Genomic DNA, 19,817 nt, shown 5'->3' on the forward strand with positions numbered 1-19,817 from the left:
CTTCTGCGGCATTGCATGATACATAGTTCACCATATTTTTACATAGTTACTCTTGGTGAAGAATCTAGGCTGTATTTCTCACAATTGTAGAGAAAAAATTGTGCACTTGAAATTGCTTTTTGCATAAAGAAAGCTGACACAGATGTTTTGTTTTGGAGGTGTCTCAAGTCGAAAGTTTCCATCTTGAGTTCTGTTTTGACACAGTTTTTCATTATAGGAAAAAAAGTGATGTATGCTTGATATATTGATTTTATTTATTTATTTATGTAGGCTTAAAATTATGCATTTTTGTACACTTCTCAGATGTACTTCAAACAAAAAAAAATACAAATTATTTTTATAATATGATTATTATAAATACAGTTATTTATTTATTTATTTGTTTGTTTAAAATTTAGCATTTTTGTACATCTCTCAGATGTTCATATATATATATATATATATATACACACACACACACACACACACACACACACACACACACACACACACACACACACACACACACACACACACATTTATTTAAAATTGTGCATTTATTACATGATTGTTATTATTCTTAACACTTATTTATTAATTTACTCTTTTACACATATGTACTTTTTAAAAAACTTAAAACTTTCCATTAATTTTACACTTTTGTTCACTTCACAGATGTACTTAAAAACACTTTTTATTAATATAATTAATAATTTATTATTATTTTACATTAATTTGACCTTTCTGTACAATTCACAGATGTACTTTACAATTTGAAACAGTTTAAAACAACATTTTTAGATTATTATTTTAGTCATATTAGATTATTATTATTATTATTATAGTATTGTTGTTGTGTTTGGTATTTATATTTTTATTACATTTATTAATGTTATTCAACTGAAATATGACATTTAGTTCTATATTATTATTCTTTTTGTTGATATTTAATATTAATCACTAATTACTGTAATTACTAATAATTTTAATAAAATGATTAGCCATTAATCATTTAATATATCAAAAAGAAATAAATAATAACAACAACAACAACAACAACAACAACAATAATAATAATAATAATAATAATAATAATAATAATAATAATAATAATTCTACCTATAGTTATATTGATGTGTTGGGTTATTTATAGGTTCTACATTTGTTAATATTATTATTAAACTGATATATGACATTAGTTCTATATTATTACCATTAAATATATATTTTTAATGAAATTAAAATAGTTTTAAATTATTTTATATTTATCACGAATTACTGTAATTACTAATAATTTCAATAAAATTATTACCCATTGATATTTAATAAATCAAATCAAATAATAATAATAATAATAATAATAATAATAATAATAATAATTCTGCCTATAGTAATATCACTGTGTTGGGTTATTTATAATTTCTACATTTAATAATATTATTATTAAACTGAAATATAACATTTAGTCCTATATTTTTAGAACTAAATGTAAAATTTAGTTTAAAAGTTTTTCATTATTTATTATTTTATTTATCACTAATGACTGTAATTACTAATAACTTTCAATGAAATTACTAGCTATTGATCAATCCTTTAATAAATCACATTAAAATGTAAATTAATAATAATAATAATAATAATAATTCTACATTTGTCTTCAGACAAGTTTCTTTTTAAATGTATAAATGTGAAATAAAATAAAAACTCAATTCATATCATATTACTGATATAACCTTCTGGTAACTGTTTCATATAAACGTATTATATTGTGAATATGATCTAATAATCAATTGCATGCTCTTATGACTAATTCTTATGCACATGCATGACACGCTTTAATAGACAAGCAGTCTGAAAAAGAGATTGCATTGAAATGTATATATGGTAAGTCGTCATATGTTTAGTTTTAATGCAAGCCTGTGTTTTGAACTCAAACACTGAGCTGCTTCTAAATCAGTCGTGTTTGTCAGAAGTGATTGACAGTTGACTGAATCGCAGCCAAACTCGACTTATCAGCCAATAATACGCCGGCGGGTCAAACGACACTCATCTCCCATCATCCTCGCTGCTCGAGCGTGTGTCAGTCGCACTATTTATAGGTTATAGGTCAGCACAATAACAGATCCGCTTCCACTCGCACATACAATCAGCTGTTAATTGGACATTTAGCAATCAGCGTCTGTCTCCATCATTAGGTGACGTCAGCGCAGTAATTGCACGTAAAACAGGCAGCTGTGTGACAAACTCAGAAAAAGCCCAGCGCATGCACTAATTAAAACAACGCACAGGAAATGAGATCGTTAGACGATATTCTTGGCAAGTGCTGGGTTCGGGCGCAGCAGACTTGTGAATCGAGTCCAAAGAGCATGAATCTGGAGAAACTCAATAGGCCTCTGTGCTGCAGAAAGCAATGCATTATTAGTAAGAGTTTATTGATTGAAACTTTTCCTCATGAGGGTGAATCACACAAAAACATGTGGACATGTCCTGACTCCTGGCAATAATTAACTAAATGAAATTGCATTAAGAATATACAGTAAAGCATTTTTAATATGCTACATTCATGACAATAAAAAAAACTGTTAATAATAATCATATATATTATTAATAATAATAAATGAGTAATAAAATCGTTTGCATAATTTTTTAAATGCTAATAATAATAATTAGTTAATAATAATAATAATAATTATTATTATTATTATTATTATATTGTTATAATAACATGTTATAACATTTATAATTGTTTTAAGTGAAAAATAAATACATCTGTTTATAATAATCATATTGTAATAACAATTTGGCAATATTTTAATAAAAAAATATATATATAATAAATGAGTAAAATAAATAGTTTGCATAAAAACATTTTAATGCTAAATAATAATAATAATAATAATAATAATAATAATAATAATAATAATAATAATAATATATTGTTATAATAACGTTATAATATTTATAATTGTTTTAAGTGAAAAATCTATACATCTGTTTGTAATAATCATATTATATTAACAATTTGTATTGTCCTGACAATATTTAATAAATAATTATTAATGATAATAAGTTAGTAAAATAAATAGTTTGCATAAAAAAACATTTAATAATAATAATCATATAATAATAAATGATTTGTTGTTAACAACAATAATAATAATAATAATAATAATTATTATTATTATTATTATTATTATTATTACAAATTGTTATAATAACATTTTATAATCATTGTAATTGTTTCAAGTGAAAAATAAATACATCAGTTTATAATAATCATATTATTGGCGATATTTAATAATAATAATAGTAATAATAATAATAATAATAATAATAATAAATGAGTAAAATAAATAGTTTGCATAAAAAAGCATTATACTTTGTTGTTGTACTTTCACAATAATTAAGCAAATTTAAACCTTTCCTCTAATTCTTAATAGCATATTGTGATGCAAAATAAAATAAATCAATAAATATTTTTGTTATTATTATTATTATTATTATTATTATTATTATTATTATTATTATTATTATTCATAATAATCATATTTTGTAAACTACATGTCAAGTGTACAAAAGTGTACAATTATATGTTAAAAAACCATAAATAATAGTCATCTTAATAATTATTATATTGTTATTACTATATTTGTGTTTTTAATTGTAAAGTCTGAAGTGTACGAATATACTATTTTTAATAAAAATTTGTAAAATAATAATAATCATTATAATAATAGTTTTTTTTTTAATATAAAGTACATCTGTGAAATGTACAATAAATGCATACCTAAAAAAAAAAAAAAATGATACTGTTATTGATTTGTAAATGTTTTTCTCCATTTCAGATAAAAACGGCGAATAAGTACAGTTCTCCTGATGATCAGGTAGGTCGTTTATACAGTGATGTATTCGTCTAAATCACAAGACAGAAAGCAATTATCCCTAATGTGCTGTCTCATCATATTTTATCATTACGGTATGAGAGAGATGTCATAATCAGAAAAATCGTGTCATGACCTCTGGCGCTCTGTTGCATTATGATTAATAATTCATAGAGTAATTCAATCATATTTGCTAAGCAGAAAGCCAGTACCTGCAGAGGACTGCCAAACACACTCAGATGGGTTTCTTGTGTTGTTTCTCCTCAGATTGTCCACATGGGTTGGGTGTGTGAACACCTGCAGGGCGGCGACGTCGAGTCCGTTCACAGCTGCAGGTTCCTGGCGCTCAGAGGATCTTCTCTCCTTGTCTTCAGGAGTCCTCCTGTAAGCTCACACATGTTTTTTCAAAAACACGGGGTAACGCAAGTTACATAATAACGTAACTTTTTCCAAGTAACTAGTAAAGTAACGCATTACTTTTTAATTGACAAGAAAGTATCTGAGTTACTTTTTCAAATAAGTAACGCCAGTTACTTTTTCCCCTCATTTATTGATTAAAAGCTCTCCTGTCCCCATGTTGAGAGAAATTGTGAGTAAGATGTTACTTTGGTTCTAGAATAAATCTGAACATGCATTAATTCATCTCACTCACTACAATAAACAGATACAGTGTTCTTCAAAATGAATAAAAACACTGAAATTCAACGCAAACCTGCAATAATTAAATACGTAAAATAATACAAATATCCTTTATCTATTTAATCCCATTTTATTAACCGATGATCCAATTCATCCATACTAATAAGCAAAAATTACTCAAGATGATCTAACATTTGTTTCCTTTTTTTTAATTGCTGAAGAGTTGACATTTGTTCTTCTGCGGTCTACTGAACAGACGTCAATTTAGTTTTCTCTAAGCCTTGCTGTGAAAAGGCTTTTACATTTGACAAAAAAGGACTTTTTATAATTAAAACAAACAAGCAAGCCCTGCCCAGATTTAAAAAGTAACGCAAAAGTAGCGTAACGCGTTACTTTCCATAAAAAGTAACTAAGTAATGCAATTAGTTACTTTTTAAGGAGGTAATTCAATATTGTAATGCATTACTTTAAAAAAGTAAGTTTCCCCAAATTTTGATTTTTCACAAAAAGCTTATGGTTTATGAATTATAATATAAGTCAGACAGTAAAGTGAGTTGCTGTTTTTGTCTCTCTTCTGTGCATTAAATGATTCAGACTAAATTCAAAGTAAAAAAAACTACAGCAGTAACAATCTTGTGTTGGTTAAATGTAGGCTATTTAATAGCTTTTACAGTTCAAGATAACGCTTAAAAGATGTAGTTATTAAATTATATAAAATATTTCAAATTCATATTGATTCATATTGAGTGCTTTATTTAATTCTTATACCATTAATATTTAACTTATTTAACTTGTAGAGAACTAAGTATTTAAATAATTCACCCTTATAGGCTGTTTGTGTCTGAGGTTATTGATGTATTTATTCATTTAAATGACTTTCTGCACTTGCTATACTATATACTTCAGTGATACTTCAGTAAGTACTACAATTTATTATACTAGTAATTTTATAATAAATCGAAAAGCAAGACGTCTAAGACTAGGCAGTTGAAATGGCAGCTGCAGCCAATGAATGATCCTCTGCTGCCATCTTCTGGTCATATGGGTAATTTCATGTCATTTTGATCTTAAAAAGACATTGCTTTCCATGAAAAGACATTTTTTCCATGTCATCTTTATGAATGAAAAGTGAATCTTTGAAGTGAATTTTATTGCACAGCTGTAGAGTTGAAAAATACTAAAGGCTTTAAAATATTACAAGATTTTAGAAATGTGTTCATGACTATGAAGGCAAGTTACTGATTATCAAGAATACGATTAAGATTAAGTATGGCTAGCTAGCTAACGTTAGCCTAAACACGTTATGATAGTGTTAAGCTGTCAGCATTTAAATGTACAGTCGTGGCCAAAAGTTTTGAGAATTACATAAATATTGGAAATTGGAGAAAGTTGCTGCTTAAGTTTTTATAATAGCAATTTGCATATACTCCAGAATGTTATGAAGAGTGATCAGATGAATTGCATAGTCCTTCTTTGCCATGAAAATTAACTTAATCCCGAAAAAAACTTTCCACTGCATTGTTAAGAAGGCTTCAGGGCATCCAAGAAAGTCCACCAAGCGCCAGGATGGTCTCCTAAAGTGGATTGAGCTGCGGGATCGGAGTTCCACCAGTGCAGAGCTTGCTCAGGAATGGCAGCAGGCAGGTGTGAGCGCATCTGAACGCACAGTGAGGCCAAGACTTTTGGAAGATGGCCTGGTGTCAAGAAGGGCAGCAAAGAAGCCACTTCTCTCCAAAAAAACATCAGGGACAGATTGATCTTCTGCAAAAAGTATGGCGAATGGACTGCTGAGGACTGGGGCAAAGTCATATTCTCCGATGAAGCCTCTTTCCGATTGTTTGGGGCATCTTGAAAAAGGCTTGTCCGGAGAAGAAAAGGTGAGCGCTACCATCAGTCCTGTGTCATGCCAACAGTAAAGCATCCTGAGACCATTCATGTGTGGGGTTGCTTCTCATCCAAGGGAGTGGGCTCACTCATAATTTTGCCCAAAAACACAGCCATGAATAAAGAAAGGTACCAAAACACCCTCCAACAGCAACTTCTTCCAACAATCCAACAACAGTTTGGTGAAGAACAATGCATTTTCCAGCACGATGGAGCACCGTGCCATAAGGCAAAAGTGATAACTAAGTGGCTCTGGGACCAAAACTTTGAAATTTTGGGTCCATGGCCTGGAAACTCCCCAGATCTTAATCCCATTGAGAACTTGTGGTCAATCCTCAAGAGGCGAGTGGACAAACAAAAACCCACTAATTGTGACAAACTCCAAGAAGTGATTATGAAAGAATGGGTTGCTATCAGTCAGGATTTGGCCCAGAAGTTGATTGAGAGCATGCCCAGTCCAATTGCAGAGGTCCTGAGAAAGAAAATACTGACTCTTTGCATAAATGTCATGTAATTGTCGATAAAAGCCTTTGAAACGTATGAAGTGCTTGTAATTATATTTCAGTACATCACAGAAACAACTGAAACAAAGATCTAAAAGCAGTTTAGCAGCAAACTTTGTGAAAACTAATATTTGTGTCATTCTCAAAACTTTTGGCCACGACTGTAGAACTATGCAGGTACTCTCCTGGGATTATCAGGCTCGACATTTAAATGATATGTTGTTAAATAATATGAAACTGAATGTTTATGCCACTATCATTATTTATGATGTTGCAATTATTATTTTTCTCAGTTTCTGATACAGAACGAGGCAGTAGAGGAGTCTCAAGTGTGTCCACCTATATATAGCACATATAAAATGAGCTTCAGCTGAACTTATCATTATGCCGAAGTTCTAAAGAGCGCTCCTTGCATATGGTCAGTTGTGATTTTATGTCTTGCAAACTGAACTGTTTGGTCAGATTCCCACAGAAAATCTGACAAACCAATCTCTAAATGTTTTCTTTAATTCTTCTGGAAAAGCCTGGAAATCTGGAAATACTTTGCTCAATGTGAGAACCCTAAATAGCACGTGAAACACATTTCAAACACTAGTGCACTACATTAAACTGTAGTACATATCTTAGAAATAGTATAGTATGGCAGTATGCTATACTCTTTTCTCCTCCAATTTTGTGGTCTATGACAAACATCACCTGTCCTCTACTGCTCTGAGACTCAGGACATCCATTCTAATTATATATAATCAATCTATTACTTTCTAATGGACTGTGGCGAGGAAAAGCCATTACCGCGGTGGCCTCGCACACATACGTTACTGGTGACAAATGTTTTATCTTTGCCATTAAGCCTGAAGACACAGGTTTCATCGGTTATGAAATACAGCTCTGCACTTTGTGTTGGCACTGTTTTGTGTGCTATTTTAGCATCTGCACTTCCTAATGCAGTGCGATATTTAGTTTGACTCCGGCGTCGTCCTCTACGTGACTCCGCTGCGGCTGCATTAATGTTATTGTAAGTGGTTTTGATAAATTTAGTGACCGAAATAACACCGTGCTGATATTTCTTGCCATTTCATTAAATGTGCATTACTGAATTAATAACGGGAGGAATCTAAGGAAACATAGCATTTAACATGCCTTAAAGCCTAGAGAGACATTCAGCAAATTCATTAGCATCTCATTATGTTTCAGATTTACGTCTGTGCCGCTTTAGCGAGAACAGACTGTTAAATAAGCCTTATGTCTCTGTAGGTCATGAAGAGGTAATTACAGCAAACTTTTTCATAGGCATGAATTTTAATGGAAATGGCTGCGTTAAAATCTATTTCTGAAGGCGAGAAATAAAACAAATGACCGGTGCAACTAGTTTTCCAAAACAGAGGGGTGAATTAATGAATCAGCGTCTGCAATACATTGTTTTGCTTTTTGGACTTGTTCTTAAAGGAACAGTTCACCCAAAAATGTGCTGAACATGTGCTGAACATGTGCTCATCCTCAGGCTATCCAAGATGTAGATGAGTTTGTTTTTTCATCAGATTTGGAGAAATGTGGCATTACATCACTTGCTCACCAATGGATCCTCTGCAGTGAATGGGTGCCGTCAGAATATTATGGATTATGGACTCGTATTTTACCTGGAAACAATGCTTTGAAGTTAAAATGTCTTAAAGAGGGATTTGTTACTTACAAACACGCAGCTCTCAAGATGTTATTTATAACGATAAGTAGACCGTTTTTTGCTGTGTGTTATTGTGCTTAAGGACTACCGTGCTGACTCCTGAATTCTTTGATATTCTTCATATTCTGTGTGGTCAGTTCACAGCAGTGATAGAAATGATTCTTTCCCAATAAGTTTAAAATGATTTTTACCTTTTATGGGCATTATGGCCATTTTTTCTAAAAGTGTGCATCATATCATCTTTTGAGTCAAATTCTTACATTTAATCACTCAATTATGATAACTAGATAAAAAAGATTGTCAAGACAAACTTTGAGTTGACCTGAGAAAGCCGGACCAGAAAGTTTAAAAAGTTTAAAAAGTTGTAAAGTTTTAATTAAGTTTGATTGTTTTCAGTCTGAAATAGTTTGAAGTTTAAAGTAGTTTTAAAAGCTAAAAGTTAGATAGATAGATGATAGCATGTTACTAGCATGTTGCTAGCATGTTTACAGCATGATTAACATGTTACTAGCATGTTGTTAGCAGGTTTCTAGCATGATTAGCATGTTACTAGCATGTTGTTAGCAGGTTACTAGCATGATTAGCATGTTACTAGCATGTTGCTACCATGACTAGTAACTTACTAGCATGTTGTTAGCACATTTCTAGCATGAATAGCATGTTACTAGCATGCTGCATTTTACTAGCATAGTGTTCGCATAATTTGCAAGTTACTAGCATGTTGTAGCATGATTCTAGCATGGTTAACATTTTAATATCATGATTTTATCATGATTAGCATTTTACTAGCTTGTTGCTAGCATGTTTCTAGCATGATTAGCATGTTGCTACCATGACTAGTAAGTTACTAGCATGTTGTTAGCAGGATAAGCAAGTTACTAGCATGTTGCTAGCATGATTAACATGTCACTAGCATGTTGTTAGCATGATTAGCATGTTACTAGCATGTTGTTAGCAGGTTTCTAGCATGATTAGCATGTTACTAGCATGTTGTTAGTAGGTTACTAGCATGATTAGCATGTTACTAGCATGTTGCTACCATGGCTAGTAAGTTACTAGCATGTTGTTAGCACATTTCTAGCATGAATAGCATGTTACTAGCATGCTGCATTTTACTAGCATAGTGTTAGCATAATTTGCAAGTTACTAGCATGTTGTAGCATGATTCTAGCATGGTTAGCATTTTAATATCATGATTTTATCATGATTAGCATTTTACTAGCTTGTTGCTAGCATGTTTCTAGCATGATTAGCATGTTGCTACCATGACTAGTAAGTTACTAGCATGTTGTTAGCAGGATAAGCAAGTTACTAGCATGTTGCTAGCATGATTAACATGTCACTAGCATGTTGTTAGCATGATTAGCAAGTTATTATCATGTTGTTAGCATTATTAGCATGTCACTAACATGTTGCTAGCATGATTAACAAGTTACTAACATGATGTTAGCACATTTCTAGCATGATTAGCATGTTACTAGCATATTGTGAGCATCATTCGCAAGTTACTAGCATTTTGTTAGCAGGTTTCTAGCATGATTAGCATGTTACTAGCATGTTGCTACCATGACTAGTAAGTTACTAGCATGTTGTTAGCATGATTGTGAAATTACTAGCATGTTGTTAGCATGATTAGCAAGTTACTAGCATGTTGTTAGCATTATTAACAAGTTACTAGCATGTTGTTAGCACATTTCTAGCATGATTAGCATGTTACTAGCATGCTGCATGTTACTAGCATATTGTTAGCATCATTCGCAAGTTACTAGCATTTTGTTAGCAGGTTTCTAGCATGATTAGCATGTTACTAGCATGTTGCTACCATGACTAGTAAGTTACTAGCATGTTGTTAGCATGATTGTGAAATTACTAGCATGTTGTTAGCATGATTGTGAAATTACTAGCATGTTGTTAGCATTATTAGCAAGTTACTAGCATGTTGTTAGCATTATTAGCAAGTTACTAGCATGTTGTAGCATGTTTCTAGCATGATTAGCATGTTGTTAGCACTTTTTTAGCATAATTTGCAAGAAAACTTCCTCTAATCTTTTAAAAGATAGATGAAGAGTTGCTAAAGACCTAGGCACATTTACAAAGAAGTACTTCTTGTTCTTAGAACATCTGTGTTTGTCAGAGTTAATAATACATATGGTCAAACGTACCTTACGAAAATAACATAAATACATAGCAACAGCATACAGTCTCATGTCTCAAAAGATCAGTCAGGGAAAAATGTTTTTTTTTTATATTGAATACATATTCTCAAAAAGATTAATAATGATTTAAATAATTAATAAGGCGTATTCATGATACAAGTAATAATGCATAATCTTAAATATGAATATGCAAATTCTTGTTAATTCCATAAAGTCAACACATTATAATGTAATGTTATGCATGCACTCTGTAGGAGTTTTTTGTTTGTTTTTTGCAATATGCTCAATAATATCAAATCTCACATCATTAAAACAAAAATTATGATATTATTGCAGATGATATATATCACACACCCCTAGTTTGGAATCTCATTCTGACGGCACCCATTCACTTCCATTGGTGAGCAGGTGATGTAATGCTACATTTCTCCAAATCTGATAAAGAAACAAATTCATCCAGATCTTGGATGGCCTGAGGGTGAACACATTTTCAGCAAATGTTCTTTTTCGGGTGAACTATTTCTTTAACCTAGTCTCTGCAGTAAACGGCTGTATGCTCACGAATCATGGATGTGTAACAGCATTGCTTTCTGTGTTTCTGTATCAGATCTTGGCATCAGACTGGGCTCAAGCAGAGGCTAGTTTTCACCTCTGTGAGGTTCTCTTTAAGGTTCATAAGGTACGAATGCACGCATGGCTTTTATCACTAGACTGGAAAAAATAAAATGTATCTCAGTTTCCAAAAAAATATTTGACAGCACAAAAATGTTTCTTAAGCAGCAAATCAGCATATTAAAATGATTTCTGAAGGATCATTTGGCACTAAAATCTGGAGTAATGATGCTGAATTTTTTTCCCCTGGAATTCTGAGTTTGTTTGTGTGTTTATATCTGATGTTTTAGGCTTTTTTCTCGTAATTTTTTCCTGAAATTGCAAGTTTATATCTCACATTTTGGACTTTTTTTCTCAGAATTTTGAGTTTAAATCTCACATTTTGGACTTTTTTTTTCTCAGAATTTTGAGTTTATATCTCACATTTTAGATGTTTTCTTCAGAATTTCAAGTTTATATGTGTCATTTTGGACTTTTTTCCTGGAATTTTGTGTTTATATCTTACATTTTGGACCTTTTTCCTCTCAGAACTGCATGTGTATATCTTACATTTTGGACCTTTTTCCTCTCAGAACTGCATGTGTATATCTATATATTTATGTTTATATCTGATGTTTTAGGCTTTTTTTCTCAATTTTTTTTCCTGAAATTGCAAGTTTATATCTTACATATTGGACTTTTTCTTCAGAATTTTAAGTTTATATCTGACGTTTTGGACTTTTTGTCTCCAAATTTTGAGGTTATATCTTACATTTTGGACCTTTTTTCCTCTCAGAATTGCATGTGTATATCTTACATTTTGGACTTTTTCTTCAGAATTTTGTGTTTATATCTGATGTTTTAGGCTTTTTTCTCGTAATTTTTTCCTGAAATTGCAAGTTTATATCTTACATTTTGGACTTTTTTCCCTAGAATTTTCGGTTTATATCTCACATTTTAGACTTTTTCTTCAGAATTTCAAGTTTATATCTGTCATTTTGGACTTTTTTCCTGGAAATTTGAGTTTATATCTCACATTTTAGACTTTTTCTTCAGAATTTTAAATTTATATCTGACGTTTTGGACTTTTTTTTTTTCAAATTTTGAGGTTATATCTTACATTTTGGACTTTTTCTTCAGAATTTTATGTTTATATCTGATACTTTAAGCTTTTTTCTAATTTTTTTTATCCTGAAATTTCAAGTTTAAATCTTACATTTTGGACTTTTTTTTCTTAGAATTAAGAGTTTATATCTCACATTTGTACTTTTTTCTTAGAATTCAGCTTTGATCACATGAATAAATCACATTTTATAATATATTCACATAGAAAGCATGTATTGTAAATCGTAATCATTTTTCTCTGGTTTTACTGTTTTTTTTTGTTTTTTTTTTGGTCAAATAAATGCAGCCTTAGTGAGCAGAAGAGACATTTAAAATCCTTACAGAAATCTTATTGTTGTTGTCCAGTTGTGGATAGCCGAAGACTGCTGGATACAGACCAAGTTTTATATGGGGCTCCAGCAGGATGGTGAGCTGCGGGACAGTGAACCCTTCTGCTTCAGCGTGCTCGTGGGTCACGGCCAGAGCTTCTGCTACAGCGTGGAGCTGGGCTCCGAACTGGTGCTGTGGGAGAAAGCCTTTCAGAGAGCCGTCTTCATGGAGGTGCAGAGAGTACGGGTGAGCGCAAACCTACTAAACATCACCAAAAACCAGGAACAAATCATTTGTCATGCCTTTTAAAGGGCTTTTATTGCTTTATTCTTATTACTGTACATACAGGCTATTTGATCATGTTCTCAGCTTAACAATTTTTTGTCAAAAAAAAACTACTGTTCAAAAGTTTGGACACAGTCAGATTTTTTGTTTAAATATAAAAAAGGTAATTGTGACTTTTTTTCTCAGAATTTTGATTTTATATCTTATATTTTGGACTTTTTTTCTTAGAAATGCAAATTTATATCTCACATTTTTTACTTTTTCTTAGAATTTTGAGTTTTTATCTCACATTTAATACCTTTTTTTCTCAGAATTGCAAGTTTATATCTCACATTTTGGACTTTTTCTCAGAATTGTGAGTTTATATATCACATTTTTTACTTTTTTCCTGTAATTGCAAGTTTATGACTTGCGTTTTGGATTTTTTTTCCCCCTTAGAATTGCGAGTTTAAAGCTTAGATTTTGGACTTTTTTCTCTCAGAATTGAAAGTTTATATCTTAGGTTTTAGACTTTCTTCTCAGAGTTATGATGTTATATCTCACATTTTGAACTTTTTCCCTCAAATTGCAAGTTTAAATATTACATTTTAGACTTTTTTTCTCAGAAAGGCACATTTGTGTCTCACATTTTGGACTTTTTCCTGTAATTGCAAGTTTATATCTTACATTTTGCACTTTTTCTCAGAATTTTAAGTTTATATCTCTCATTTTGGATTTTTTATCTCACATTTTGGACTTTTTTTTTCATGGAATTGCAAGTTCATCTCACATTTTGGCCTTTTTTCTCTGAATTTTGAGGTTATATCATTTTAGACCTTTTTTCTCAGAAATGCACATTTGTGTCTCACATTTTGGAATTTTTTTCTGGAATTGCAAGTTTATATCTTACATTTTAGACTTTTTTTCTCAGAAATGCACATTTGTGTCTCACATTTCAGACTTTTTCTCCGAATTTTAAGTTTATATCTAACAGTTTGGACTTTTTTCTTTAGAATTTTGAGTTTATATCTTACATTTTTGACTTGGAATTGCAAATTTATATGTTACATTTTTTACTTTTGTTCATAGAATTGCAAGTTTATATCTCACAGTTCTGAGTTCGTCTTACAATATTGATTTTCTATCTAGCAATTCTAACCTTTTATTGAATGATAAAAGTCACAGTTACTGTACCTTTTTAAAAAAATTCTTTCCTTGGCAGAAACAAGCTTCCATAGAAATCAATCAAATTTGCAATAAAAAAAAAAAAAATGCCATTTAAGGCTTTTTTTGCTTTATCATCTGTTTTTCAGTAATGCATTACAGTAATAATATTAAAGCAATGTGCACTTTTTGCATTATGGTAACAAGAACGAGGCCTTTCGTTTAACATACAGGTCCTTTTAAAAAAATTAGCATATTGTGATAAAGTTCACTATTTTCTGTAATGTACTGATAAACATTAGACTTTCATATATTTTAGATTCATTACAACACAACTGAAGTAGTTCAAGCCTTTTATTGTTTTAATATTGATGATTTTGGCATACAGCTCATGAAAACCCAAAATTCCTATCTCAAAAAATTAGCATATCATGAAAAGGTTCTCTAAACGAGCTATTAACCTAATCATCTGAATAATTAACTAATTAACTCTAAACACCTGCAAAAGATTCCTGAGGCTTTTGAAAACTCCCAGCCTGGTTCATTACTCAAAACCGCAATCATGGGTAAGACTGCCGACCTGACTGCTGTCCAGAAGGCCATAATTGACACCCTCAAGGAAGAGGGTAAGACACAGAAAGAAATTTATGAACGAATAGGCTGTTCCCAGAGTGCTGTATCAAGGCACCTCAGTGGGAAGTCTGTGGGAAGGAAAAAGTGTGGCAGAAAACGCTGCACAACGAGAAGAGGTGACCGGACCCTGAGGAAGATTGTGGAGAAGGACCGATTCCAGACCTTGGGGGACCTGCGGAAACAGTGGACTGAGTCTGGAGTAGAAACATCCCCAGGTCAAGCCACTTTTGAACCAGAAACGGCGGCAGAAGCGCCTGACCTGGGCTACAGAGAAGCAGCACTGGACTGTTGCTCAGTGGTCCAAAGTACTTTTTTCGGATGAAAGCAAATTTTGCATGTCATTCTGAAATCAAAGTGCCAGAGTCTGGAGGAAGACTGGGGAGAGGGAAATGCCAAAATGCCTGAAGTCCAGTGTCAAGTACCCACAGTCAGTGATGGTCTGGGGTGCCATGTCAGCTGCTGGTGTTGGTCCACTGTGTTTTATCAAGGGCAGGGTCAATGCAGCTAGCTATCAGGAGATTTTGGAGCACTTCATGCTTCCATCTGCTGAAAAGCTTTATGGAGATGAAGATTTCATTTTTCAGCACGACCTGGCACCTGCTCACAGTGCCAAAACCACTGGTAAATGGTTTACTGACCATGGTATTACTGTGCTCAATTGGCCTGCCAACTCTCCTGACCTGAACCCCATAGAGAATCTGTGGGATATTGTGAAGAGAAAGTTGAGAGACGCAAGACCCAACACTCTGGATGAGCTTAAGGCCGCTATCGAAGCATCCTGGGCCTCCATAACACCTCAGCAGTGCCGCAGGCTGATTGCCTCCATGCCACGCCGCATTGAAGCAGTCATTTCTGCAAAAGGATTCCCGACCAAGTATCGAGTGCATAACTGAACATAATTATTTGAAGGTTGACTTTTTTTTGTATTAAAAACACTTTTCTTTTATTGGTCGGATGATACATGCTAATTTTTTGAGATAGGAATTTTGGGTTTTCATGAGCTGTATGCCAAAATCATCAATATTAAAACAATAAAAGGCTTGAACTACTTCAGTTGTGTGTAATGAATCTAAAATACATGAAAGTCTAATGTTTATCAGTACATTACAGAAAATAATGAACTTTATCACAATATGCTAATTTTTTGAAAAGGACCTGTATATATCCTGTCAATCAGCATTAAGTCTTTAGAAAGAGATGAAACTGGCAGAAAGCGGTATATGACAAGTGAAGCATTGATTTGTGCATCTGTCAGCAGCGCGGTGCGACGCATGCGAGAGCAGGAGTGCGTCCGTGTCTGATTCGTGCGTTTCAAATGTTATTACTGCTTTAATTAAATTCCTCTGAAGAGTCTTTTCGGTGAGACCTCTCCTCACTGAGCCGTTAAATTACCTCCAGCACACAAAGGTCTAGCGCATCTCCGGTGTCCCCCTGAACTCCTGCAGGGCGTCTATTATGAAGTATATGCTAACATAAGTTCATGGGATGAAGGGGATTTAAGTCTGAGCGGCTCCGGAGACCCGCGTTACTCACATTTAAGTCGTCTTAAATACCACCCGGGGTCAAACGCGGAGCGTCGCATCGCTCGTTTCCACGATATCCGCTGTAGTGTGCATTACTAAAGCATATTTATTTATGGCTCATGAGCATTATGTAGGTTTAGCGCTCCGCCGGCGGCTCTTCGCCGTTGATTCGCTCATACTTTGGCTTAGCGGAGCAGATTAATGGCTCTCTGGATAAACTGCATATCATATTCCATGCAAGAAATCAAAATCCTCATCTAACACAGAGCTAATGTTTTATTTGAGGCTAATTGAGGGAGTAAAGGCCACAAAAGGCCTAATAGACCATCGTGATGTGCTGCCAAGTCATGACAGTGAAATTTACTATGTGTCCGTTCGCTCTTTATTCCAAGGGCGATTTCCAAATGGCGTTTTCTTGTCCTTGAAGGGCACGTCGTGAATGAGACGATCTGTGATACATTTCTTTGTGTGAAATGTTGAGTTTTATGGTGAACAGATCAACATGACGCTCGCTTTCAAATTAAATTCAGCTCAAAATTGCAGCTTGTGATGGGATGTGATGAATTTGACCTTTGTAGTAGGTTGCACTGTATTGGAAAAAATGGCAATGTGATATTTTGTTTTTCTGCAATGCATAGTGGATTGAATTAATCATTGTAAAATGATTGGGGTGATTTTGTTGAGGAGTGCATGTGCACAGAAATTATAAATAGTTTTAAGCATAAAAAAAAAAACTTGAAAAAATTGGACATTCGCACTTAAATGTTCACAAAATTCGTATGTTCACACAATTAATAAATAAAATAAATAAATAAATGTAAAACAAATAGAACAACTTTTCACCAAATTTGGACACAATATAATATAATATAATATAATATAATATAATATAATATAATATAATATAATATAATATAATATAATATAATATAATGTAATATAATATAATATAATATAATGTAATGTAATGTAATAATAAATAAAAATAATAAAACTTGAACAACCGGACATTCACACATTTAATATTTTTTACCAAAATCGGATGTGTGCACAAATAATAAATAATAATAATAATAATAATAATAATAATATAATAATAATGATAATATAATATAATGTAATATAACATAACATAATATAATATAATATAATATAATATAATATAATATAATATAATATAATATAATTGAAAAACTTGAACAATTAGGATGTTCACACCAAAACTGTTTTCACCAAATTCAGATGTGTACACAAATTAAAAATTAATAATACTAATATAATAAAAATAAATAAATACAATTGAAAAACCTGATTAAATGGGATGTTCACACTTTAAATAATTAAATTAAATTAAATTAAATTAAATTAAATTAAATTAAATCACAGAATACAAAATATTATTATTTTATTGTACAACTGAAAATCACAATACTAATGATTAATTATTAGTCTTAATTACTTAATTTTCCAATGTTAAACCACTGAGCTTCACTGGTATTTTTAATTAGTTTAAATGCATTTAATGATTAATTTTATATTTTCTGTTTTCGTTTCAATTTTTTTATGAATTAAAATGATATATTTTATTTTATTTCAGTTAGCATTAAAGTAATGATTTTTTAAAATGGTTTTAGTCAATTATAATAACCCTAGATTGACCTTTTGTTTATTTATTTATTTTTTATTAGTTTTAGTTGTGTTTTATATTTTTAATTAAAGAAATGGTGCATTGGCAACTAGCTTTAAAATTAAAATAAAATAGTAATTATATATATACATTTGGTAAATATGAAACTAAATACACTACACAATAACATGCATTTTGTATCCCTCTTATTTTGGTAAAATAGTTAACATTTAGCAGATTCTGAAACTTTTTACCTCAGTTGTAACATTATAAATAATCATTATATAAGCTCTCTTATGTACCAAGCATTTAAGTTTACATTTGTGCATTTAGTAGATGCTTTTATCCATTGAACATGTTCATTTCAAGCAAGTCTGGATATCAGTCTGCAAATCTTCTAAAGTTCTTAATGCATTTATTTACCACATAACTACCTAAATCCAAAAAAAAAAAAAAAAAAAAAAATAGGTTTCTTGTGAAGTGACTGCATCAGTGCCTTCAGAAGTTGAATGATTGGTTCAGACTCTTTGATGGCTCTTTAAAAATGATTTCATGTCAACATGCCCAGCATGTTGTATTTCCTGATTCAATACCATTTCATTAGGAATTGTGAATATTTTTCATGTTAACTACATTCAAGCAAATTGCACAGAATGGCTCTCATTCATGAAACACAGGCTGAATGCAATTCTCTCTAATTGGGTTATAAATCCATCCTGAAGGAAGCTCTTTCATCAAATTCAATGCAAGTTCGTGAAATGTAAAAGAAGAATTTTATGAATTTGTTCTATTTTTTATAGCTAATTATTGTAATAGAGGACATGAATCCAGCCATTCGAAACATTTTCCACTAATTCTTTATATCATATTTATTGGATTTTATCCTGAGGCTGTAACGAATGCCTATTCAAGGATTCTGGTGCATTTTTACCCCCGTTTGCTGGAAAACCAAGGGTCAGAAAGCATCACGAGCCTACGAGCTGTATTACTGCCTACCCTTAACCAGACATTTATAAATAATACAAAGGAACGAAGCTGTCAGAGGCAATTTAAATCACTGCAATGCTCAGATACAGAAGGGCAACATGCAAAGCTCCCAAACTCAGTCGGAAATGCGGCGCTGATTATCTGCCACTGTCCATCCAGAACGCTCCCCGTACGGCTCAGGCGCCCTTAGCTCTGCGTGCCGTGCGCAGGACGGACCGTAGGACCGCAGTGTGACAGTTTTATGAAGCAGCGTGAAGGATTGTGTAATGGTTTTATGCTTGCGCTCATGTGAGGGAGTCAGCGGGAGTTCAGGATCACGACTTCTTTGGGTTCACTAAGCTGCGATCTGGGTTTAGATGAATGGACAGTTGCTCCTGAGGCCAGATCATCTGAACCAAACCAGTCCACTCCAAATATATCCACTTCTCATATGAATGAAGACTGTGGCGCTCTGAAAGAGCAGAAGAAATTTGATATGCCTACTTTCAGCTAATTCACACTAGTGTGATGATTTAATTAAATATTTAAGTATTTATAACAATTAAATATTTATTTATTTAGTTACTAAATATTTAAATAATAATAATTATTATATATATATATATATATATATATATATATATATATATATATATATATGTATGTATATATGTATATATCTTTATTTATATTTCATATATTTCATTTTTTCATACATTTTACAATTCATGACATTTATTTTTCGTAAAGTTTTTTTATATTTATACATTTTATAGATGGATATTTGTATATTTATATATTTATTTTCTAAATATTTATTTAAATAATTATATATTTATATATTATTTTATAATTTATATATATATATATTGTTTATATTTATACATTTTAG

General features: G+C 31.8%; 1 protein-coding gene across 1 annotated transcript in view; it reads left to right on the forward strand.

The window, feature by feature from the left end:
- The window catches only part of sntg2 (syntrophin, gamma 2), a 96,579-nt gene that overhangs the window by 55,938 nt on the left and 20,824 nt on the right, over positions 1-19,817 (forward strand). The window contains exons 11-14 of the mRNA XM_073827180.1: positions 3,825-3,863; positions 4,128-4,244; positions 11,331-11,402; positions 12,785-12,994. Coding sequence (XP_073683281.1) covers positions 3,825-3,863; positions 4,128-4,244; positions 11,331-11,402; positions 12,785-12,994 — 438 coding nt within the window. The remainder of the gene's footprint in view (positions 1-3,824; positions 3,864-4,127; positions 4,245-11,330; positions 11,403-12,784; positions 12,995-19,817) is intronic.

The sequence above is a fragment of the Garra rufa genome, chromosome 21, assembly GCF_049309525.1.
Source record: "Garra rufa chromosome 21, GarRuf1.0, whole genome shotgun sequence".
Classification (NCBI taxonomy): Eukaryota; Metazoa; Chordata; class Actinopteri; order Cypriniformes; family Cyprinidae; genus Garra; species Garra rufa.